At 38.2% G+C, this 26,968-nt stretch overlaps 1 protein-coding gene across 1 annotated transcript in view; it reads left to right on the forward strand.

Moving 5' to 3' along the window:
- Positions 1-26,968, forward strand: part of ano10b (anoctamin 10b) — a 57,182-nt gene that overhangs the window by 2,142 nt on the left and 28,072 nt on the right. Inside the window, exons 3-8 of the mRNA XM_062035876.1 lie at positions 7,818-8,032; positions 8,322-8,495; positions 12,968-13,105; positions 13,381-13,497; positions 16,949-17,065; positions 23,162-23,500. Coding sequence (XP_061891860.1) covers positions 7,825-8,032; positions 8,322-8,495; positions 12,968-13,105; positions 13,381-13,497; positions 16,949-17,065; positions 23,162-23,500 — 1,093 coding nt within the window. The 5' untranslated portion in view covers positions 7,818-7,824. The remainder of the gene's footprint in view (positions 1-7,817; positions 8,033-8,321; positions 8,496-12,967; positions 13,106-13,380; positions 13,498-16,948; positions 17,066-23,161; positions 23,501-26,968) is intronic.

Raw genomic sequence — 26,968 nt, forward strand, 5'->3', positions numbered from 1 at the left:
TGCCACTTGTGCCAGCTTTTTTGAAACATGTTGAAGGCATCAAATTCCAAATTAGCTAATATTTGCAAAAATTAACAAAGTTTTCCAGTTCGAACATTAAATATCTTGTCTTTGCAGTCTATTCAATTGAATATAGGTTGAAAAATCATTGTATTTTGTTTTTATTTACGATTTACACAACGTGCCAACTTTACTGGTTTTGGGTTTTGTACACTTTTCACTGTGCTTTCCGGAACATAACGGTCATAATCTTGCACTTAAATTTGATCCCATGATTAAATGTTTTGTTCGATGAATTGACTCCATTGTTCAACGAATAAACAACAAAGCGACCAAATATGGAAGCATCATTAGCTGACATGTGACATTGGCAAATATTATAACACAACTTGAATCTCTTTAGACCAGTGGTTATCAAACTTCTTTCACCTGAGAAATCACTTGGCTCTCCAAGTTCCATAATGACCAACATTAAAATACAGTAGCGTAGTAGGTCTAAATATTCATTAAAAATAAAGGTAGAGGTTTTATTTTCATTTACTAAGTACATTTTATATTTTTGTCCTCTGTAAAATTACACATAGTTTGACACTGTGTGTGAATATTGCATTAATTGATTCTTTGGCGTACCACACAGCTTGAATCACTGTTTTAGACTAATATGAGCTGGTCCTCATTAGGAGCAGGTCAACGGGAGCCTATACCAGCTGAGCTCAGCACATTTTTATATTGCCGGCATTCATAGGGAGAATATACGCAAACTCCACACAGACACGCCCAAACAAAGATTTGAACACTGACCTTTTAGCATACTTGCCGACCTTGAGACCTCCGATACCGGGAGGTGGGGGGTGGGCGTGGGGGCGTGGTCGGGGGTGGGGCGGGGGTTGTGGTTGGGGCGGGGGCGTGGTTAAGGGCGTGGTTAATAGGGCAGTATATTTACAGCTAGAATTCACCAACTCAAGTATTTCATATGTGTATATATATATATATATATATATATATATATATATATATATATATATATATATATATATATATATATATATATATATATATATATATGTATGTATGAAATACTTGACTTCCAGTGAATTATAGCTATATATATATATATATATTTATTTTATTATACATATAAATAAAATAAATACTTGAATTTCAGCGTTCCGGAGGCTATCCAGTAGATGGCAGTATTGTCCTGTTTAACTTCTCCGTTCATGAATGAGTATATCATTTTGACCACCGTGTTCAATGGGGAAGTCTGTTCTACAAAATGTACAGGCAACATACACCTTCCCCTTCGAACTGTCCTGGATGAACTGAAATTCTTGTTTCCATTTGTTTTGGAACTTGCAAGCGTATTTCTTCATCTTGCTCGTCGACGGCGTCGCCATGTCTGTAACTTCCTCGTTCTTCTGCTTCGTCTCCTTGTTGTGTGCGCAGTTGTGCACTCTACTCTCTAAAAGCCGTAGATTTTATGACGTCATTGGGCAGGCAAGCTGTTTATATTGCGGGAAAGCGGACGTGAGAACAGACTGTCCCCACTCAGGTCCGCATTGAGCTGGAGGGGGCGTGGCCTCCAGCTCCGGCTGAATTCCGGGAGTTTGTCTGGAGAAAATTTCTGCCGGGAGGTTATCGGGAGAGGCGCTGAATACCGGGAGTCTCCCGGTAAAACCGGGAGGGTTGGCAAGTATGCCTTATAGATGTGCGGCCAACATGTTAACCCCCGCACAGCCAAATGGTGTGAAAGGGATTTAAATCTTTTATTGAATGCTGCTGGCATATAGTGCATCTGGAAAGTATTCACAGCCTTACAGCCTTTTTCCAAATTGGAATAGTGTATTTTTTTCCCTCAAAATTCTAAACACAATACCTCATAATAACAATGTGAAAATGTTTTTAGGTTTTTCAAAGTTATTAAAAATAAATAACAAAAACCTGCATGTACATAAGTATTCACATCCTCTGTTGGTGCGCCTTAGGCAGCAATTACAGCCTCAAGTCTTTTTGAATACGATGCCACAAGCTTGGCATATCTATCTTTGGGCAGTTTGGCCCATTCCTCTTTGCAGCATCTCTCACACTCCGTCAGGTTGGATGAGAAGCGTTAGTTTTGACATGTTAGCCTTTACTATTCAACAAAAAAACAGACAGCCTCATATATTTGGTCACTTGTTTTATATCATGGGTGTCCAAACTTGTTCCACCGAGGGCCGCACACTGAAAAATTTAAGCAAGCGGGGGTCATTTTGATATTTGTTATTTTAAAAACCGATACAATATATGTATAAAAAATATACATTTAGGCCTCCACTCAGGCTTGATCCCGGTGAACCCAAAGGGTTTTGGTCCAAAAAATATAAAAAATGTGTCATTGTTTAGTATTTAGTAGTTTGAATCTCTAGATCAACATTAGGTCTATCTGTCAATATAACGTTTTTAAACATTTAGGTTGTATGCTCTTTTTGTCAGAGAAAACCCTGTTTTTTTTATGGAAAAAACACCAAAAATGCAATATTTTCCCCCAATGAAATTTTAAAGTGGAATATTTTAATTTTTTTATTTTTTTATTTTTTAATTTTTTTTATAATGTCCTGCCCAGCTTCTCAGGCAAATCATATAGTAGATGTAGATGCCCATATCGGCTGTTCAGATTTACTTTACAAAAGAGAAGTGTAGGATACTTCTCTTGTTGCCTTATTTGTATTTTGACTTTATTAAATGTATTTATATTATCATTTGGTGCAGCCGGGCCGGAGCAGGAGGGGATAGAAAGAGAAAAAAAGGAAGACAGAGGGGGGAATTGTGGGGACAAGAGGGGGATTAGACAGAGAGACAAAAACAACAACAGCAAACACAACAACAACAACAACAACAACAGAGCAACATCAGCAAATACGACATGTACAAATATGATGGTAAAAGTAATAGCAAATAAGCAGTTAGCGAAAATAAAAAATAATACAGAAATGACAATGAGCATTATTACACTAAAAATGGAGCAATATGAATACCAATAGAAATAGTGCTATTATAAACAATACCAATACTTTACCTTTATTATCAACAATACAATTGTTCAAATGCAACAATACATATACGTAATGATAACTTGAGATACGAAAGAATGCAGAAAAATGGAGGGGAAGAAAGAGAAGCAACCTACATTAACCTTGTAGATTATTATAGTAACAATAGGTTAAGCTTTGTCAGTGTGCCATGTGTTATACCCAGTTTACCCTAGGGCAACAACGTTAATATATGTTTGATGAAACTTGATTATGTGCACGAGTGTATGTGTGCATATGTACTTGTATATGTACGGTATGTGTATATCTGTGTTTGTACAGTGGAATATTTGAGATTATAAAATAATTGGAGCCCTAAAAAGGTCAATAACTCATAACATTGATTTTAATTCGTTATTCTTTTTTGAGCAATGACACACACAAAAAAATCCCACTAAAATTATTGGGGGATCCAAAAGGGTCCTACTCATTAAAGTGTTACAAAATAAATTATTTTTACTGTTTACTTTTACACAATCATCTTGAGATCAGCATCAGATCTATCCGTCAATTATAAGTTGTATTGTTGTTAATGTTTTTTGTTGGTTCGTTTTAGGCCCATCTTTAAAAAAAAACTAAGAATATCTCAAAGTAGAATATTTAATGTGACGTAATTGGAGCCTTGAATAGGTAAATAATTCATAATGACATTGATTTTGATTCATTCTTTTTTTTTAAAGAAAGAAACAGCCTGCATGACAGCTTTGTGTTATTAGAGTAAACATTGCAGCGTGTTCTTGTTATATTTCACCTGTTTGCTCTTTTATACCACTTTTTATGTTTTTATTATTAATTTTTTTATCGTATTTTTAGAATGTGCCGTGGAGGCCGTTAAAAATGCCCTGCGGGCTGTAAATGGCCTCCGGGCCGCACTTTGGACACCCCTGTATTATATAGTCAGTTCATTTGAATGGGTATTTAATAATAACAAAAAAATAACTGACACCCTCGATGGTGTCAGAGAAATTCATCCCTTAAACATAGTTGACATTAGATTTAGCAATTTAAAAAAAATAAGAAAAAGGGCGTCCCGCAAGTCAGGACAGATTGGTAAAAAAATAGAGGTGGCAATCTTTGGGCATCTCACAAGTCGATTTGATTACAGTTCTTGGGGTGACGATTCGATTCTGAATCGATTTTCGATTCAACATAATTCTAGTAATATATTATTTGGTATATAAACCAAATAAATGACAAATAAATGGGTTGGAATTGAGGGTTAAATCACCAAAATGATTCCCGGGCCCGGCCACCGCTGCTGCTCACTGCTCCCCTCACCTCCCAGGGGGTGAGGGTGATGGGTCGAATGCAGAGGATAATCTCACCACACCTAGTGTGTGTGTGTGTGTGTGTGTGTGTGTGTGTGTGTGTGTGTGTGTGTGTGTGTGTGTGTGTGTGTGTGTGTGTGTGTGTGTGTGTGTGTGTGTGTGTGTGTGTGTGTGAGACTATCATTGGCAGAAAGAAAGAAGAATAAAAACTTTTTAAAACAGGTTATGTGTTACATAAATTCCTCTTGGCTGTTGAAGTGCGACTTATACACACAGTGTTGGTCGAAAGAAATTATTTCAAAAATCGTATTGACAAAAATCACAGAATGTTAAAGGGAAAGTGCACTTTTTTTTATTTTGCCTATCATTCACACCATTGTAGCCTTCGAAGCTCTCTGAAACTATTTCAAAACCCTTTTTTTATACAGACTGCTAGTATGTATATAATGTAGTAACAGACACGTTCAAAACAATATGTAATACGTACAATATTTACCGCACTTTGGTCATTTTAATAATTGACTGATTTTTCCAGCACATTGATTTCCATTTCCATAGCAGTGCACATCTGACTTCTGGCAACAACCCCTTCCGGAATCAAACACGCGAGTGTGTTATAATCATGGCAGATTCGGTAACAAACGACTATTTTTGGACAAATGAGGATTCACAACCTTATCTTTTTGAATTTGAATATACGGAGGATGAACTGCTGCTTCTAGAAGCGAGCGCAAAGAAGAGGCTGAAACGTTGGAGCTCACGGAAGCCGAGAGAGTGCGGGGAAAGTGAATGGAAGCTGCACATTTTTGAACTTGTAGACAAGCTATTTTGACATAAATGGAGTGCTTACCATAATAAACCAGAACAAACGTCCCTGGCCAGCTGAACCAAACAAACAACTGTCCATTGAGTGAGTCACATTTTAATATAGATCACGATACATGGTTATATATATATACACAGCATATACACAGTATATATATATTTATAATAAAATATAATATATAAAATAAAAATCTCGATTTGGGATGTGAATATAATTTTTTTTAGCACCCCAAGTAAAATACAACTGTTGAAATACATCCAAAGAGGTTCATTAGGACTTAAAAAAATGATGCAATTTGTTATTCTTATAGCCAGACCTGTGTGTTCCTCAGAGGTTGTCACGTGGTTGTCTGAGGAAGGCAACAGTTGTAGCCGAAACCGTCAGGTCCGGATGCAAACACACAGGTCTGGCGATAAGAATAACAAATTGTATTGAAAAACATATATATTTTGTATTACATATGTACAAAATATTATAAATAAATAAATAGTAAAGAAAATGTTTTTCTTTACAATGTAATTGACTAATTGTAGTATGTGTTGCATTTATTTATACAGTAAAATTAAGCTTAATAGGTATGTGATTTATTCGTTAAATATTTTTTAAATAAGTTATTTAAAAAAATATTTCATTATCACTTTTTTTAAAATATTTTTTAAAATATTTATTTATTCAATTATTCATTTAGTAAATATTTATTTATATCATTTATTATTTAATTGTTATTTTCCATTAGGTAAACTCTTTTAGACCAGTACAAATGTATGAATTCTTTCCAACACTTTCCTTTCTCTCCCACAGGAAGAAACTTTATGTAAACATATGACAGTCATGTTGTGAATGAACTATCAGTAGAAGACATGGAGAAGGAGCAGGAATACATACAATATTTGCTTCTTTTTTCTCCTTTTTACATATGTTGAATTGTGCAAATGTAACCACAGAATTGGAAATGTATGCCATAAGAGGTGTTTCACAACAGTGGTTAAGTAGTTATTTAAGTAATAGATCTCAATATGTGGAAATTAATAAGACTAAATCACAGCCAAGAAGAGTAACTTGTGGGGTTCCACAAGGCTCGGTATTGGGACCTAAGTTATTTATACTTTATTTAAATGATATGTGTTCAGTATCTAATAAATTGAAATGTATTATGTTTGCAGATGATACAAATGTATATTGTTCAGGAGAAGACTTGAAGGAAGTGTTGAGGATAATAGAGGTTAAGTTGATTCAGCTAAAAAAATGGTTTGATATTAATAAGTTATCATTAAATGATAAGAAAATTAAATTTATAGTGTTTAGTGGTACAAGGACAAATTGTGAAGCAACATTAAAATTAAATCAAGTGGAAATTGATAGAATATATGAAACTAAATTTTTGGGAATAATAATTGATCATAAGTTATGTTGGAAATCGCATATTGAATATATAAAGGGAAAAATATCCAAATCCATTGCTATTCTTTATAAAGTAAAACACATGCTGAATAAGAAATGTCTGCATATGTGATATTATCCTTTTATTTTTCCACATACTGTGTTGAAGTTTGGGGAAATGTTTACAAAACAAACGTAGACCCAATAATTAAACTTCAAAAAAGGGTCATTAGAATAATACACAAAGCGTGCTACTATGAAGCTACCAATCCATTATTTATAAGTTCTAATGTGTTAACATTTTCAGATATTGTGTTTTTAAAAGCAATGTAAATTATGTTTCGAGTAAAGAACAACAGCCTTCCAGCTTGTATTCTTAAGTTATTTCAATTAAGAGGAGAAAACTATAATTTACGGGGGATATTGATTTTTGAAATTGTTAAAGCAAGAACGAATATAAAACACAAATGTATTTCAGTTTTAGGAGTTAAATGGTGGAACAAGCTCAGTGATGAGTTGAAGACATGTTGTTCTTAAGAAAACCTTGAAAGGTGAAATAATTGAAAATTATAAAATATAGTTACAATTAATTTCATCCCATTGATTTTTTTTAACGTTGATGTTCCAGGTAGTCTAATTTTCAGTGAAGGTATAGGATCTGCAAATATAAGCTTTGGCTTCAGCCTGCTCCTTTTTCGGTCATTCTTTTTCTTTTCTTTTTGTGTGTAAATGTGTATGATGGTTAAATATGTATAATCTGTACTGTTAAACTGATCACACAAAATGGTTGATGGTTGATTATATGACCGAAATAAACTTATTTCATTCATTCATTCAAGACATGTCTGAAACAAATAATAATAATAACCATGAACAGTTCTACATTTTATCATTGATTTAATATTAAACAAAATGTTGTTCAACATGTCTGAAACAAATAAATCACAACCATAAACAATTAGATAAAATAAGATAAAACAAGATAATCCTCTATGTATCCCACAAAGGGGAAATGTACATCATTACAGCAGCAAAGGGCATAGATTGAAAACGATGTACACAAATGATCTAAAAATAGAGCTAGAAGTAAGAAATATATACAATACAAATTTTATATGGAATTTTTTTTTAGCAAAAAACATGAAAAAAGATCAACTGAGAGCTGCAGTTTTAGTAAAGATAAAGATAAGGACTATACATTTGATCATTGAGTAAATCAAAAATGTCTGCATGCACATTATTGTGTATGACTACTATTGTTCTTCCTCTCAGGGTCATCATGAGTAAGGCACAACGTGATGACCAGCAGCCTGATGAAAAACCTGCAAGTACTCTATCTGCCAGCCTAGGATGGACTAAGGTCAGCTGCCCGTGTTGTCTGTCTGAGGCGGTAGAGCCGTTGGTTCTGGTGAAACTTGGGGAAGAAGTCCGTCCTGAGACCAAAAGGTGGATCATCAGACTGATTGGAGCGCCCCAGAAAGAAGGCGGTGAGGACGGACAAGTTCTTTCTTGTTCTCGCTGCCTTTAAAGATATTCCGGGTGGGAGGGTTTCATTACAGCATAAAAAACCAAGCAGAATAGTCCATCCAACATTCCACAAGTGTACAGTATGTGGTAGCTAATGGAGTCTGTACTTTTTATGATAAAACAATAAAACCATTGTGTTATGGTCATCCTCAAGAAGGCGCAAAGAGGCCAAATATTCAAATGTTTGAACGACGATAACATTTCTCTCAGAGGAACATTAATACGACTTTCAACCACTGTCCCGCACAGGGGCCGCATTACTGGCCCATCCTGGTGAAGATGCCAGCGGTGACATCATCGTGGTGTCGGCCCCACGCTGCACATTACAGCGAGCCGCCGAGGAGTTGGGTTTGTGCAAGACGTACTGCACCGGAGAAATGGAGAACTTCTCATACGAAGACAGAGACAACTTTCGACACTCAGGTACAGCAATGGAAGGATCTGCTGTCATATATAAAATGCACGTGTCGGTCATATTCGTGCCTGCATAAATCATATGCAGTCTATCTTTCAACTGAGGGGAAACTAACCGGTTGGGTTATGTGACGGTTTGGGACTAATCTGACTGTAGAGTTTAGGAGGCTTTCATTTCAAAAAGAGCAAAACAGTCCTACTGACGACAAGTAGGATGAAAACTAGAAAGTCCAAAAAAAGGGACAAAAACTACTGTGCAGGAGTAACAAAAAGCTACCAAAAAAAAAAGTAAAATGTGAACGCAAGAAGGGAAAATGGAGATACTTTTTTCCAGCAGTTGTCTTAAAGGCCTACTGAAATGAATTTTTTTTATTTAAACGGGGATAGCAGATCTATTCTATGTGTCATACTTGATCATTTCGCGATATTGCCATATTTTTGCTGAAAGGATTTAGTATAGAACAACGACGATAAAGATTGCAACTTTTGGTATCTGATAAAAAAAAAGGCTTGCCCCTACCGGAAGTAGCGTGACGTAGTCAGTTGAACATATACGCAAAGTTCCCTATTGTTTACAATGATGGCCGCATGAAGTGAGAGAGATTCGGACCGAGAAAGCGACAATTTCCCCATTAATTTGAGCGAGGATGAAAGATTTGTGGATGAGTAAAGTGCAAGTGAAGGACTAGTGGGGAGTTGAAGCTATTCAGATAGGGAAGATGCTGTGAGAGCCGGGGGTGACCTGATATTCAGCTGGGAATGACTACAACAGTAAATAAACACAAGACATATATATACTCTATTAGCCACCACACAACCAGGCTTATATTTAATATGCCACAAATTAATCCTGCATAAAAACACCTGCGTGTTTGTTATGCTAGCTCCTAGCTCCTCTGCTAGCTCCTAGCTCCATAGAACACGCCAATACAATTCAAACACCTGATCAACACACACAATCACTCAGCCCAAAAGACCGTTCACCTAACCCAAGGTTCATAAAGCTTATATATTTTTAAAAAGTTACGTACATACGCAAAAAAAAGTTGCGCACATACGGTCAAGCGATCAAATGTTTAGAAGCCAAAGCTGCATACTCACAGTAGCACGTCTGCGTCTTTGTCATCCAAATCAAAGTAATCCTGGTAAGAGTCTGTGTTGTCCCAGTTCTCTACAGGCGTCTGTGTATCCAAGTCAAAAGTCCTCCTGGTTAGAGTCTCTGTTATCCGAGTTCTTCCATCTTGACTGCATCTTTCGGGAATGTAAACAAAGAAGCGCCGGCTGTGTACTGTTGTTGCTGACTACGTTCGAAAAATACGTCCATTTCGCACCGACAACTTTCTTCTTTGCTTGCTCAGCTTCCTTCTCCATATTGCAATGAACATAATTGCAACAGATTCACGAACACAGATGTCCAGAATACTGTGGAATTATGAAATGAAAACAGAGCTTTTTCGTATTGGCTTCAATGTGGAAGGCATACCCGTGTTCGCCGGTCTACGTCACGCGCATACGTCATCCTCAGAGGCGTTTCGAACCGGAAGTTTAGCGGCAAATTTAAAATGTCACTTTATAAGTTAACCCGGCCGTATTGGCATGTGTTATAATGTTAAGATTTCATCATTGATATATAAACTATCAGACTGCGTGGTCGGTAGTAGTGGGTTTCAGTAGGCCTTTAAATGGCTTTATTTTCCATCATTTTTGGGGAAAGTTACCCTTTTTTGTCAAATGCAAATGTCAAATTGGGTCAAAGTCCAAACATTGTAGTTGTATGTGCCTTACAGTTAGGGAAGGGTACCAAATAGGTACTTTTATAGGTACCAACCGAAGTCTGTCAGCACTTCACGTAGTCACGTAAAATAAAAAACGGTGCCATATTTTGATACTTTTGTCAATTACTCAGAGCGGACTTTGCCAGACTGCTTCTTGGTAATGTTAGAATTTTCTAGGTAATGTTAGAAGTTTCCATGCCAACAAAGCAAGAAGAAGGCACTCAAAAGTACAGTGTGTATGTGCGAGCTTCAGTGCTGATTTACACAGACTTTGTCATAGACATGCTAGCGATTAGCATTAGTGATTTTATATGGCAATTTTAACGACTCTGAATCGGTTCATGAAAATCACACCTGAGATGCATGTTTACAATCAAACTGCTGGGGTGTAATAAGTCCAATACTTATAGTATAAACACTTTGTAGAGCTCAACAATAGAAAAGACTGGCACATTGAGCTCAATGGCAATGAATACTTCCTGGCTAAGGCAACACACTGTAGTCTATACACTACTGCCATCTAATGTCCTGGAACTGCAACTGCATGCAACTATACAGTACAGTACAGTACTTGCAAATGAGACACGGACGTGTAAGTAAACAAGATCAACAACTGGACAGAACAGCTCAGTGTTAAATGTTAAATAACAAAAAATGAATAAATATATATTTTTTAAATATATTAGCACATTTGAAATTTGGTACCATTGAGTACTGGTATCACTTTTCAAAATGTACCCGCTTCAATGCTGATTGGTTTTGTCATAGACATGCTAGCGATTAGCATTAGCGATTTTACATGGCAATTTTAACGCCTCTAAATTGGTTCATGAAAATTACACCTGAGATGCATGTTTACAATCAAACAGCTGGGGTGTAATAAGTCCAATACTTACAGTATAAACACTTTGTAGAGCTCAACAATAGAAACAACTGGCACATTCAGCTCAATGGCAATGACTACTTCCTGGCTAAGGCAACACACTGTAGTCTACTGCCATCTAATGTCCTGGAATTGCAACTGCATGCAACTATACAGTACAGTACAGTACTTGCAAATGAGACACAGACGTGTAAGTAAACAAGATCAACAACTGGACAGAACAGCTCAGTGTTAAATGTTAAATAACAAAAAATGAATAAACACATATTTTTAAAATATATTAGCACATTTGAAGTTTGGTACCATTGAGTACTGGTATCACTTTTCAAAATGTACCCGCTTCAATGCTGATTGGTTTTGTCATAGACATGCTAGCGATTAGCATTAGCGATTTTACATGGCAATTTTAACGCCTCTAAATTGGTTCATGAAAATCACACCTGAGATGCACATTTACAATCAAACAGCTGGGGTGTAGTAAGTCCAATACTTACAGTATAAACACTTTGTAGAGCTCAACAATAGAAACAACTGGCACATTCAGCTCAATGGCAATGACTACTTCCTGGCTAAGGCAACACACTGTAGTCTACTGCCATCTAATGTCCTGGAATTGCAACTGCATGCAACTATACAGTACAGTACAGTACTTGCAAATGAGACACAGAAGTGTAAGTAAACAAGATCAACAACTGGACAGAACAGCTCAGTGTTAAATGTTAAATAACAAAAAATGAATAAATATATATTTTTAAAATATATTAGCACATTTGAAATTTGGTACCATTGAGTACTGGTATCACTTTTCAAAATGTGCGAGCTTCAATGCTGATTGGTTTTGTCATAGACATGCTAGCGATTAGCATTAGCGATTTTACATGGCAATTATAACGCCTCTAAATTGGTTCATGAAAATCACACCTGAGATGCACGTTTACAATCAAACAGCTGGGGTGTAGTAAGTCCAATACTTACAGTATAAACACTTTGTAGAGCTCAACAATAGAAACAACTGGCACATTCAGCTCAATGGCAATGACTACTTCCTGGCTAAGGCAACACACTGTAGTCTACTGCCATCTAATGTCCTGGAATTGCAACTGCATGCAACTATACAGTACAGTACAGTACTTGCAAATGAGACACAGAAGTGTAAGTAAACAAGATCAACAACTGGACAGAACAGCTCAGTGTTAAATGTTAAATAACAAAAAATGAATAAATATATATTTTTAAAATATATTAGCACATTTGACATTTGGTACCATTGAGTACTGGTATCACTTTTCAAAATGTGCGAGCTTCAATGCTGATTGGTTTTGTCATAGACATGCTAGCGATTAGCAATAGCGATTTTACATGGCAATTTTAACGCCTCTAAATTGGTTCATGAAAATCACACCTGAGATGCATGTTTACAATCAAACAGCTGGGGTGTAGTAAGTCCAATACTTACAGTATAAACACTTTGTAGAGCTCAACAATAGAAACAACTGGCACATTCAGCTCAATGGCAATGACTACTTCCTGGCTAAGGCAACACACTGTAGTCTACTGCCATCTAATGTCCTGGAATTGCAACTGCATGCAACTATACAGTACAGTACTTGCAAATGAGACACAGAAGTGTAAGTGAACCAAATCAACAACTGGAAAGAATAGCTCAGTGTTAAATGTTAAATAACACATTTGAAATTTGGTACCATTGAGTACCGGCATCGATTCCCAAGTGCCGGGAATTGGTACCGTATCGATTCAAATGTGAAAGGTACCCATTCCCATAGTTCCAATACAGTACTGGCATGTCCTTCTCTGTTTGCCAGACAACATGGAGTCCTTCCTGACGCTGGCTGAGAGACAGTACATAGTGAAGTATGAGCTGGAGGGTCTGCATGCTCAGAGAGATGTGAGGATTCCTGGTCTGGCTGACAAGTTCACCCTACATCACAGAGACAACATCTGTGAGTGCTGCGATTTAATCATCAGTTGTTTTCTTGAAATGTGTTGAACTACACCATAGTTTGACCTACATTGAAAGTCAAGTCAACAAAATGTTATGAACATCACATCAACATTTGACATGATGTTGTCCCACCTTTTTGTTGTTTTGTTTTGCCCCATGTGTCTTATATGCTGATCTCAGCCGTTTTTGGCTTCCCATTCTCAATGATGAAAATGCTCACCTCAGCACAGATTGTTGATGACGTGTTCAGTGACCCACTCAATGTCCTCGCAGGGCGCAAGTTAAACTCGGCCGGCGTGGTTGTGGACACTTTCCCTCTTCACAAGCGGCAACAACTGAAAGAGCTCAGTGAGATGTGGTACTCTGGCAATCAGCTGTCTCAACCGCTGGGTGGGTGGACGTGCATCACACACACACACACACACACACACGCACACACACACACACACACACACACACACACGCACACACACACGCACACACACACACACACACACACACACATTTGTGCATGTGTGTGTCTTCCGCTACTCTGGTCACACACACACTCGACGACTCTGATAATGCAAAGAGAGTTGATGGACAGATTCCATTCCATAATTCACTGAGAGGAGACACATTGTTCTTCCAGAAGACTGCAGTCTTGTCAGGAAATACAGCGATAGGACAGGATATTATAGGATAGGATAGGATAGGATTTTATAGGATAGGATAGGATGAGAAGGGTAGGGTAGGACAGGACAGGGTAGGATAGGATATTATAGGATAGGGTAGGATAGGGTAGGATAGGATAGGACAAGATATTATAGGATCGGATAGGATAGGATAGGATGAGAAGGGTAGGGTAGGACAGGACAGGACAGGACAGGGTAGGATAGGATAGGACAGGACACGACAGAAAATGATAGGATAGGATAGGATAGGATAGGACGGGAAGGGTAGGATAGGATAGGACACAACAGGACAGAATAGGGTAGGATAGTATATTATATGATAGGATAGGATAGGGTAGGATAGGATAGGAAGGGTAGGATAGGATAGGATAGGACAAGACAGGATAGGATAGGATAGGATAGGATAGGAAGGATAGGATAGGATAGGACAGGACAGGACAGGACAGGACAGGACAGGACAGGACAGAATAGGATAGGATAGGATAGGATAGTATATTATATGATAGGATAGTATATTATATGATAGGATAGGATAGGATAGGATAGGACAGGACAGGATAGGATAGGATAGGATAGGAAAAGATAGGATAGGATACGACAGAATTAATATAGGATAGGACAGGACAGGATAGGATAGGATAGGATAGGATAGGATAGGATAGGACAGGACAGGATAGGATAGGGTAGGATAGGATAGGAAGGGTAGGATAGAATAGGACAGGACAGGATAGGATAGGATATGATAGGGTAGGATAGGATAGGAAGGGTAGGATAGGATAGGATACGATTGGACAGGACAGGATAGGATAGGATAGGATAGTAAGGGTAGGATAGGATAGGATAGGACAAGACAGGATAGGATAGGATAGGATAGGATAGGAAGGATAGGATAGGATAGGACAGGACAGGACAGGACAGGACAGGACAGGACAGAATAGGATAGGATAGGATAGGATAGTATATGATAGGATAGTATATTATATGATAGGATAGGATAGGATAGGATAGGATAGGATAGGATAGGACAGGACAGGATAGGATAGGATAGGATAGGATAGGAAAAGATAGGATAGGATACGACAGAATAATATAGGATAGGACAGGACAGGATAGGATAGGATAGGATAGGATAGGATAGGATAGGATAGGATAGGATAGAATAATATAGGATAGGACAGGACAGGATAGGATAGGATAGGATAGGATAGGATAGGATAGGATAGGATAGGATAGGATAGATAGGACAGAATAAGATAGGATAGGACAGGATAAGATGTGATAGGATATAGGAGTGTAGCAGAGTGAGTGAAGCAGACATGGTTGTATTGAAAGAGTTCCAGGCTGTAAAGGTGGTGGACAGTGTTGGCTTCTAGTAATGATGAGATCAGATGTGTTGGAGGAGAGGCTGATAGAATAGAGTTGAGTTGGGTAGAAAAAGAAGATGAGATGATTCCAAAAAGTGATTATCCTTTTAGCTTTGGAGATGGGGACAGGAATATGGATGTCCACGGTGATCAGAAGTGAGAAGATTGTGAGTGGAGAGTTGATGGAGGGTAAATCCAGAGGAGCAGACCAGATCCAGGGTGTGTCCATGGGTGTGGGTGGAACATTGACGTGCTGCATGATAATACATGAGTGTAGGAGTTCAAGGACACTTGTTGTTGGCTTTGTCCATGTGGAGGTGGAAATCACCTAGAAGTCAAATGTGTTCAAATGATGGGACAGGAGACAGGAGGGGTGGAGGTGACAGGAGAGGGGATGTCTTTTTGGTGGATTACAGCAATGTCACCACCCCTCCCCTCATGACAGGGTTTGTCAGTGGATGTGTATCCAGTGGGTGTGGTCTGATTGAGGGAGAAGTTTATGTTTCAGTGAGACACAGAAGATCCAGGTTATTGTCAGTGATGAATTGATGTAGGATGAAAGATGTGTTATTCAGGGAGAGGGTGTTGAGTCGTTCAAAATGAAGTTTGAGGAGTGGGAAATATGTATTTGTTTGTTTGTTTGTTTTTTGCAATGTTTTATGTTGGTTCTTTATTTGTTTCTTTGCAATTTCCAACTTAATTCACCTTGACGGTAACACAGAAATATCATCTGATAGTCTAAAGATATACTATTGTGTAAACAATTTTTTTTTGCCAGAATTCTTTTTTTATTATAATATTTATTTATTGATTTGATAGGGAAATCATAATACAGGTACTGAGAAAAGAGACACTTTTTTTTGTCCCCCCCCCCCCCCCCCCCCCACACCAAAAATAATAGTAATAATTATAAAAAATACTAAAATAACATTTTTCAAAAAAAATACTAAAATTACAACAACAACAACAACAAAAAACATTACAAAAAAATTATAAAAATAAAATAAGAATATGTTTAAAAATATTAATCCAATAGGCTTTCAGACAGGGCCAGTACCAGAACATGTTGGTCATGTATCTGCAATATTGGCATACATTTTGGAAAGTTTAGAGTTTGTAAAATATATGCGATGGACAACCTTAAACTGTATTAGATTAAGCTTTGAACAAGATGTGCTATTATTTATGTATTTTTATAAATACATAAAAAATACGTCTGGTTTTAACATGACGGAATGAGGTAATTTTTATTTTTTTTTAAATTTTTTTTACAAAATAAAAAATATTAAAAACCGCTGCATGCGTTAACTTTTCAGCATGTGGATGTCGGTGGAAAAGGTTTACACACTTTTTTGCTGTGGTTACAGTGCAGATTTTGCATACAGTAAAAAAGTAAAACGTAATAAAAACATTGAAAAACTAAAAGTGACTACTACTACTACTACTAATAACACCACTATTTGCACCAATGCACATATATACATATTGCACACTAAATGATTGCACTATGTACAAATAATAAAAGAAAAACACTATCATGACACTCATATTGCACACTGAGCAAAAATGTTGCACAGCAAGAAAAAAACCCCCCAGTATTTACATTATTGTGTGTAAAAGATGACACAACATTAGGAACACCTTTACATGACGTCTAGTACAAAATCAGCTTTTAGATATGTTAAAGATATTAAATAGAGGTCCCTCTCTTTACTACATGACAGGGGCTACATTTTAGAAATGTTTTAAGGATTTTATTTCCTATGCGTGTTTACATCGCTTTTCCTATTTTGTCTTTCTCAGATTCAGTCAATGCTTATTTTGGAAGCTCAGTGGGTTTTTACTTCAGCTTCCTTGATTTCTACACCTGGTCTCTGCTGCCACCTGCCATTGTGGGCCTGTCAATCACATACTTCTCGAGTAAGTCGACTATTTTCTTGACATCTCTTACAGTACTGTTTGTTTGATTGACATCAGAAAATGCATAAACTTACAATATGGTACATCACATATTTACAGTTCATTAAAACGTTCGAAAAGCAGTAGGAAGAAGCAGAGCTCATTTAATCCTACATTTCCTTTTTTTTGTTTTTTGCCATTTTTATCACTTTTGTTGCCCTTTGTAAGACAAACAATTCAATAAATATAAAATCAATGGAGTTCGCTTGAATTAATTATTATAAATACTTTGAGTTTGAACAGTTACTTAAACTGCATCATAAAGTGTTGTTTTCCTCTGCGTTGTGTGTGTAGAGTTTAATACAAAACGACCGACACCAAGGATTGCTGCTCAGCTAAACTTTACTCGTGGCAGTGCATCGGGTTTAGTCAATATTTTTGGCCATATGTCAAGCCCCTACACAAATGCGACAATACAGAACAAGAAATAACAGTGAAAAAAAGTTCTTAATGAGACAATAAATACACTTTTCTGTCGCTACACGGACGCCTGCCTCTCATGTAGCTATCGTGGATTAAAGGGAAGTAGAAAGGCAAGTCCAAGACATGTGAAGGGCGGGTGTCACTACAATTATTGCTGTATGGTGGACACGGCGAGACAAAGGTTCCACTCCAAACATCAAACAGACTTAAGGTATTTTCATGTAACTTAAATAATTGAGTAATTATAAAAATAATACAACATACAATACACTATATTTACATTACATAATTGACCCTGATACATTAGTACTTTGTTTGATGTCTTTGTTTAATCCATTTCATAATTTAATTTCACATACTGATATGCTAAAGGTTTTAAATGTTGTACTTGCATACAAATGGTTTAAGCAAAACAAATTTCCTAAGGTTATATGTCTCCTCTTTTGTTGAGAAGAATTGTTATTTTAGAAAAACAAATACAAAAATTAAATATTATAATATAAATAGTATACAGTTGAAATGAATTGAAAAAAATATACTTATTAGAATATATATATATATATATATATATATATATATATATATATATATATATATATATATATATATATATATATATATATATATATATATATATATATATATATATATGGCTCCCACACACACTGGGAGTCAAATGTATTGTACACACAAATTCACATATACTCACATACATACATACACACATACATAGGTACCTACGCTCCCACATACATATACAAATACAGTACATATTTACACACTCAAAGTTCGCACATCCACACGCACATTCATTATACAAACATACACATATACATACTGTACATATACATTCACTGTACAAACATACATATAGACATACTGTACATATACATTCACTGTACAAACACACACATACACATACTATACATATACATTCACAGTACAAACACACATATACACATACTGTACATATACATTCACTGTACAAAGACAGATATACACATAATGTACATATACAGGTACATATGCACACATACACTCATGCACATAATCACGTTTCATCAAACATATATTAATGTTGTTGCCGTAGGGTAAACTGGGTATAACATATGGCACCCTGACAAAGCTTAACCTATTGTTACTATAACAATCTACAAGGTTAATGTAGGTTGCTTCTCTTTCTTCCCCCCCCATTTTTCTGCATTCCTTTGTATCTCAAGTTATCATTACGTATATGTATTGTTGCATTTGAACAATTGCATTGTTGATAATAAAGGTAAAGTATTGGTATTGTTCATTATCAATAGTGCTATTTCTATTGGTATTTGTATTGCTCCATTTTTAGTGTAATAATGCTCATTGTCATTTCTGTATTATTTTTTATTTTCGCTAACTGCTTATTTGCTATTACTTTTACCATCATATTTGTACATGTCGTATTTGCTGATGTTGCTCTGTTGTTGTTGTGTTTGCTGTTGTTGTTTTTGTCTCTCTGTCTAATCCCCCTCTTGTCCCCACAATTCCCCCCTCTGTCTTCCTTTTTTTCTCTTTCTATCCCCTCCTGCTCCGGCCCGGCTGCACCAAATGATAATATAAATACATTTAATAAAGTCAAATACAAATAAGGCAACAAGAGAAGTATCCTACACTTCTCTTTTGTAAAGTAAATCTGAACAGCCGATATGGGCATCTACATCTGCTATATGATTTGCCTGAGAAGCTGGACAGGACAAAAAAAAAAAAAAAAAATTAATTGAAAAAAATATACTTATTATAATATATATATATGTATATATATATATATATATATATATATATATATATATATATATATATATATATATATATATATATATATATATATATATATATATATATAATATATATTAGGGGTGTGGGAAAAAATCGATTCGAATTCGAATCGCGATTCTGACGGTTGTGCGATTCAGAATCGATTCTCATTTTTAAAAAATCGATTTAAAAAAAAAAAAAATGTATTCATCAATCCAACAAAACAATACACAGCAATACCATAACAATGCAATCCAATTCCAAAACCAAACCCGACCCAGCAACACTCAGAACTGCAATAAACAGAGCAATTGAGAGGAGACACAAACACGACACAGAACAAACCAAAAGTAGTGAAACAAAAATGAATATTATCAACAACAGTATCAATATTAGTTACAATTTCAACATAGCAGTGATTAAAAATCCCTCATTGACATTATCATTAGACATTTATAAAAAAAAGAAAAAAAGAACAATAGTGTCACAGTGGCTCACACTTGCATCGCATCTCATAAGCTTGACAACACACTGTGTCCAATATTTTCACAAAAATAAAATAAGTCATATTTTTGGTTCATTTAATAGTTAAAACAAATTTACATTATTGCAATCAGTTGATAAAACATTGTCCTTTACAATTATAAAAGCTTTCAAATTATAAAAGCTCGACATCCATTGCTTTCGGTCTCCCCTAGAGTTTTGATTGATTGATTGAGACTTTTATTAGTAGGTTGCACAATGAAGTACATATTTTGTACAATTGACCACTAAATGGTAACACCCGAATAAGTTTTTCAACTTGTTTAAGTCGGGGTCCACTTAAACTGATTCATGATAGGGGGGGGGGGGGGATTATCCACATATGCGGCCCTCTCCAAGGTTTCTCATAGTCATTCACATCGACGTCCCACTGGGGTGAGTTTTTCCTTGCCCGTATGTGGGCTCTGTACCGAGGATGTCGTTGTGGCTTGTGCAGCCCTTTGAGACACTTGTGATTTAGGGCTATATAAATAAACATTGATTGATTGATTGATTGATTGTTCATTTATTGTGGGAATGTCAGAGAATAAAAGAGTTATGGTTGAAAACAACAAAAGAAGCAATCACAGTCCTTAATATAAATATCTCAATGACACTGCAAACTTGTATTTTTGGGGATCTCCATCAATTTAGTAACGTGTCATCAAAGAGTAAAAATGCATTTCTTTCAATATGCATAATAACAAAAAGGGTAATATTAAAAAAATGGATAGATGTTGATAGTCCAACTCATACTGACTGGTATACACACATAATACATCGTCGTCGGCGGTCACTCGAAACGAGTATGACTGTCCTCCGTAGGGAGGACGCCTGTGCGTGGAATCTTTTAATGTGGGGAGACTGGTGCACGGTCAGCCACCACACAGTCCTTGGCATTGAGCGGGCCAGGGTCCAGTGGCATGGAGACCAAGACGACTGGGGACCCGTCTTTGCTGCAGCCTTCATCCGCCTTCCCAGCCGTTGTGGTGCATTCCGCTGCCGCCATCTTCCGCCTGGTCCACCGTTGAGGCGGTTTTCACTATTCGCCCATAGCTGGGGTTATTTACCCATAGCTGGGACAGGGGTTGACTGGGCACCAGGGCATGTCCACACACCGGTGGGCCTGCATGCCCCGTCTCTGGGGCCCCCTGCTGCTCCGAGATCCCGTACAACTTAGCCTGGAACCGCGAGGTTCCTGTTACCGTGTGTGGCCACGAGGAGGCATGTACGAGTCTTGACAATGGAGAGGCTATGTACCGGCTGAGGAGGCTTATGCACTCGGCTCCTCTTTTCGCCCTCTGAGACAGAGGGCTAGCCGGCGGCACTAGCTGAAAGCAATGAGTATCAGGCAGAAGCAGCATGCAGCATAGCAAGCAAAAGCGGCATGCAGCATGCACTAACTACAGGTACTACTACTCCAAGGCTACTGCACTAGACGCATCACATCGCCCTGTGCGATGTTTTCTGCACACACACACATAATACATACTGACTGGTACACACAAGCTATGGAGATGACATCAGTAGAAAAAACTGCATTTAGTTTAGATAATAATGAGTCATATATTGGAATATGGGATCCATTATTTAAATTTGTTTTAACTATTAAATGAACCAAAATATGACTTACTATATCATTGTGTAAAATATTGGACACAGTGTGTTGTCAAGTTTATGAGATGCGATGCAAGTGTAAGCCACTCTGACACTATTGTTCTTTTTTTTTATTTTTATTTTTTTATTAATGTTTGTAATGATAATATCAATGAGGGATTTTTAATCACTGCTATGTTGAAACTGTTACTAATATTGATACTGTTGTTGATAATATTCATTTTTGTCTCACTACTTTTAGATTGTTCCGTGTCGTGTTTGTGTCTCCTCAATTGCTCTCAATTGCTCTGTTTATTGCTATTCTGAATGTTGCTGGGTCGGGTTTGGTTTTGAAATTGTATTGCATTATTATGGTATTGTTGTGTATTGTTTTCATTAAAAAAATAATTTAAAAAAATTGTTTTTGAATCGAGAATCGTGTTGAATTGAAAAAAAAAAATCGATTTTGAATCGAATCGTGACCCCTAGAATCGATTTTGAATCGAATCGTGGGACACCCAAAGATTCACAGCCCTAATATATATATATATATATATATATATATATATATATATATATATATATATATATATATATATATATATATATATATATATATATATATATATATATATATATATACAGTACAGGCCAAAAGTTTGGACACCTCATTCAATGGGTTTTCTTTATTTTCATGACTATTTACATTGTAGATTGTCACTGAAGGCATCAAAACTATGAATGAACACATGTGGAGTTATGTACTGAACAAATAAAGGTAAAAGGACTGAAAACATGTTTTATATTCTAGTTTCTTCAAAATAGCCACCCTTTGCTCTGATTACTTTTTCGCACACTCTTAGCATTCTCTCAATGAGCTTGAAACTGAAATGGTTTTAACTTCACAAGTGTGCTTGAAGCTCATCGAGAGAATGCCAAGAGTGTGCAAAACAGTAATCAGCGCAAAGGGTGGCTGTTCTGAAAAAAATAGAATATAAAACATGTTTTCAATTATTTCACCTATTTTTGTTAAGTACATAACTCCACATGTGTTCATTCATAGTTTTGATGCCTTCAGTGACAATCTACAATGTAAATAGTCATAAAAATAAAGAAAACACATTGAATGAGAAGGTGTGTCCAAACTTGTGGCCTGTACTGAAAAAAATAAATAAATAAATATATATATGTATATATATATATGTATATATATGTATATGTATATGTATATGTATATATATATATATATATATATATATATATATATATATATATATATATATATATATATATATATATACAGTATATATATATATATATATATATATATATATATATATATATATATATATATATATATATATATATTTTTTTTTTTTTTTGAAAGAGGTATAACTTTATATAAATGTGTTTACTATTGTGTTGAAACACCCCTGACATTATGATGCAGTGCAGTTCTACACCAATAATAATTAAAGCACAATAATTGGTAGCAAAATTATTTTTTTTTAATGTAAAGTGCATAAGAGATATAATTTCTTGAATAATATTAACATACTGTTATATTAATACCAAAACAAACTAAGAATATTTTGTTATTGATTTAATAAGATACTTTCACAGCAGTTTGAGATTTGCTGTGCATTATTGCACATTAGTGTTATCATCTGTTGTGTTGTCATAATCAAGTGCAGAAACACATCCGTCGGTCCTGTGTTGTTCCAGGTGACGTTCAGAAGGAGGTGGTGGAGTCAGTGTCTGGCTCGCAGGTGGAGAACCACGAAGAGGACATAGGACTCCCCATCAGCGGTCACATGGTCCAGGCGGTGTTCAGCATGCTGTGGTCCACCGTGGTCATGGAGCTGTGGAAGCGTCGCAGCTTCTCCCTGTCCTACCGCTGGGGGACACTTCACCTGGCTGAGCGCTTTGCGGAGCCACGACCTGGTTTTCATGGTCACCTGGGGGTCAACCCTGTCACGGGTCGTGTGGAGCCTCTGTTTCCCGAATGGCAGAAAGATCTCCGGATGGCACTGGTCTCAGTCCCTGTGGTCGGAATATTTCTGGGTATGACTTTAGTCTGTTAAATGTCTGGCCAGGTGAAGATATGATCTTGATTATTGTGTGGATGCTGAGAGACATCATTCTAAACATGTCCACTATTTTACTGCACTTATTGTGTGAATGCTGAGAAGGACTCAAATGTGGCCCCCACCAATGGGAGACGTTTGTTTATGTTTGGCTGGTTGGTTTCATTTGCCTCTTTGGTCTTTTTTTTTTTTTTTTACCAATTGAGGTCAAGGAGCTGAATTTAGAGTCTTTAAATCAGGCACTTAAGTAGGTCCTTCGATAGCAAAGGGTGTCCCATCAGGCAGTAACAGGACAGCTCAAGGTTTTGTTTACTTTTTTTGACAGCTCAATGCAAACCTAATGAATACCATATTATACTTCAACTATAGTAACTGTTTCCATGTTAGCATGATAGCGTTTTAAGATATAATTTAAGCTAATTTTGTATGTTTAAACCTTTAAATCTTGGATTTGGTTACTAAATGCTACCTTGCAAGTATGCAAACTATTATAATGTTAGCATGCTACCATTAGCATGTGCATAAGGGTGCATGGCATGCATTTCCCAGCATAGAGGGTTGTTTAGAGCAGGGTTACTTAACCATAGGGCTGGGGCCCATTGTAGGGCTGCAAACGCCCCCTAGAGGTCAGCCAAAAATATCTGTTTCTCGGCCCAATGGGCCGCAGCTGTACTCAGTTGTAATACACTTTTCCACCACTTGTGGCAGTAGTGACAATCTCAAACAAACAGAAGAAGTCTGGAGCAAAAGTCACAGAGATGTTTCTTCAGCGCAGAAATGATGACTAAAGTGGTCAAGCTGAATTTTTATTTGCAGTTTATTGACAGTTTATCTAAAAAACATATATATTATTATTATTATTATTATTGTAATTATTATTTTAGTATTGTGTAATTTTATGTACATTTATTTTTCATCCGTTTTTTTGAGTCCCTTGTTTTGCAGTAAATTTGATTACTATTTCTTTTTGTATCCTGCCTGACCTTATCCTTGATAATAATCTTTGTGATTAACTTTTACTTTCATTACATTTCCATCCATCCATCCATCCATCCATCTTCTTCCGCTTATCCGAGGTCGGGTCGCGTGGGCAGCAGCCTAAGCAGGGAAGCCCAGATTTTCCTCTCCCCAGCCACTTCGTCCAGCTCCTCCCGGGGGATCCCGAGGCGTTCCCAGGCCAGCCGGGAGAGACAGTCTTCCAAACGTGTCCTGGGTCTTCCCCGTGGCCTCCTACCGGTTGGACGTGCCCTAAACACCTCCCGAGGGAGGCGTTCGGGTGGCATCCTGACCAGATGCCCGAACCACCTCATCTGGCTCCTCTCGATGTGGAGGAGCAGCGGCTTTACTTTGAGCTCCCCCGGATTGCAGAGCTTCTCACCCTATCTCTAAGGGAGAGCCCCGCCACCCGGCGGAGGAAACTCATTTCGGCCCCCTGTACCCGTGATCTTGTCCTTTCGGTCATGACCCAAAGCTCATGACCATAGGTGAGGATGGGAACGTAGATCGACCGATAAATTGAGAGCTTTGCCTTCCGGCTCAGCTCCTTCTTCACCACAACGGACCTATACAGCGTCCGCATTACTGAAGACGCCGCACCGATTCGCCTGTCGATCTCACGATCCACTTTTCCCTCACTCGTGAACAAGACTCCTAGGTACTTGAACTCCTCCACTTGGGGCAGGGTCTCCTCCCCAACCCGGAGATGGCACTCCACCCTTTTCCGGGCAAGAACCATGGACTCGGACTTGGAGGTGCTGATTCTCATCCCAGTCGCTTCACACTCGGCTGCGAACCGATCCAGTGAGAGCTGAAGATCCTGGCCAGATGAAGCCATCAGGACCACATCATCTGCAAAAAGCAGAGACCTAATCCTGCAGCCACCAAACCGGATCCCCTCAACGCATTGACTGCGCCTAGAAATTCTGTCCATAAAAGTTATGAACAGAATCGGTGACAAAGGGCAGCCTTGGCGGAGTCCAACTCTCACTGGAAACGTGTCCGACTTACTGCCGGAAATGCGGACCAAGCTCTGACACTGATCGTACAGGGAGCGGACAGCCACAATCAGACAGTCCGATACCCCATACTCTCTGAGCACTCCCCACAGGACCTCCCGAGGGACACGGTCGAATGCCTTCTCCAAGTCCACAAAGCACATGTAGACTGGTTGGGCAAACTCCCATGCACCCTCAAGGACCCTGCCGAGAGTATAGAGCTGGTCCACAGTTCCACGACCAGAACGAAAACCACACTGTTCCTCCTGAATCCGAGGTTCGACTATCCGGCGTAGCCTCCTCTCCAGTACACCCGAATAGACCTTACCGGGAAGGCTGAGGAGTGTGATCCCACGATAGTTGGAACACATCCTCCGGTTCCCCTTCTTAAAGAGAGGAACCACCACCCCGGTCTGCCAATCCAGAGGTACTGCCCCCGATGTCCACGCGATGCTGCAGAGTCTTGTCAACCAAGATAGCCCCACAGCATCCAGAGCCTTAAGGAACTCCGGGCGGATCTCATCCACCCCCGGGGCCTTGCCACCGAGGAGCTTTTTAACTACCTCAGCAACCTCAGCCCCAGAAATAGGAGAGCCCACCACAGATTCCCCAGGCACTGCTTCCTCATAGGAAGACGTGTCGGTGGGATTGAGGAGGTCTTCCAAGTATTCCCTCCACCGATCCACAACATCCGCAGTCGAGGTCAGCAGAACACCATCCGCACCATACACGGTGTTGACAGTGCACTGCTTCCCCTTCCTGAGGCGGCGGATGGTGGTCCAAAATTGCTTCGAAGCCGTCCGGAAGTCGTTTTCCATGGCCTCGCCGAACTCCTCCCATGTCCGAGTTTTTGCCTCCGCGACCGCTGAAGCCGCACACCGCTTGGCCTGTCGGTACCTGTCCGCTGCCTCAGGAGTCCCATGAGCCAAAAGAACCCGATAGGACTCCTTCTTCAGCTTGACGGCATCCCTCACCGCCGGTGTCCACCAACGGGTTCTAGAATTACCGCCACGACAGGCACCAACTACCTTGCGGCCACAGCTCCAATCAGCCGCCTCGACAATAGAGGCGCGGAACATGGTCCACTCGGACTCAATGTCCAGCACCTCCCTCGTGACATGTTCAAAGTTCTTCCGGAGGTGGGAATTGAAACTCTCTCTGACAGGAGACTCTGCCAGACGTTCCCAGCAAACCCTCACAATGCGTTTGGGCCTGCCAGGTCTGTCCGGCATCCTCCCCCACCATCGCAGCCAACTCACCACCAGGTGGTGATCGGTAGAAAGCTCCGCCCCTCTCTTCACCCGAGTGTCCAAAACATGAGGCCGCAAATCCGATGACACAACTACAAAGTCGATCATGGAACTGCGGCCTAGGGTGTCCTGGTGCCAAGTGCGCATATGGACACCCTTATGCTTGAACATGGTGTTCGTTATGGACAATCTGTGACGAGC

This window comes from Entelurus aequoreus, linkage group LG24 (assembly GCF_033978785.1).
Source record: "Entelurus aequoreus isolate RoL-2023_Sb linkage group LG24, RoL_Eaeq_v1.1, whole genome shotgun sequence".
Classification (NCBI taxonomy): domain Eukaryota; kingdom Metazoa; phylum Chordata; class Actinopteri; order Syngnathiformes; family Syngnathidae; genus Entelurus; species Entelurus aequoreus.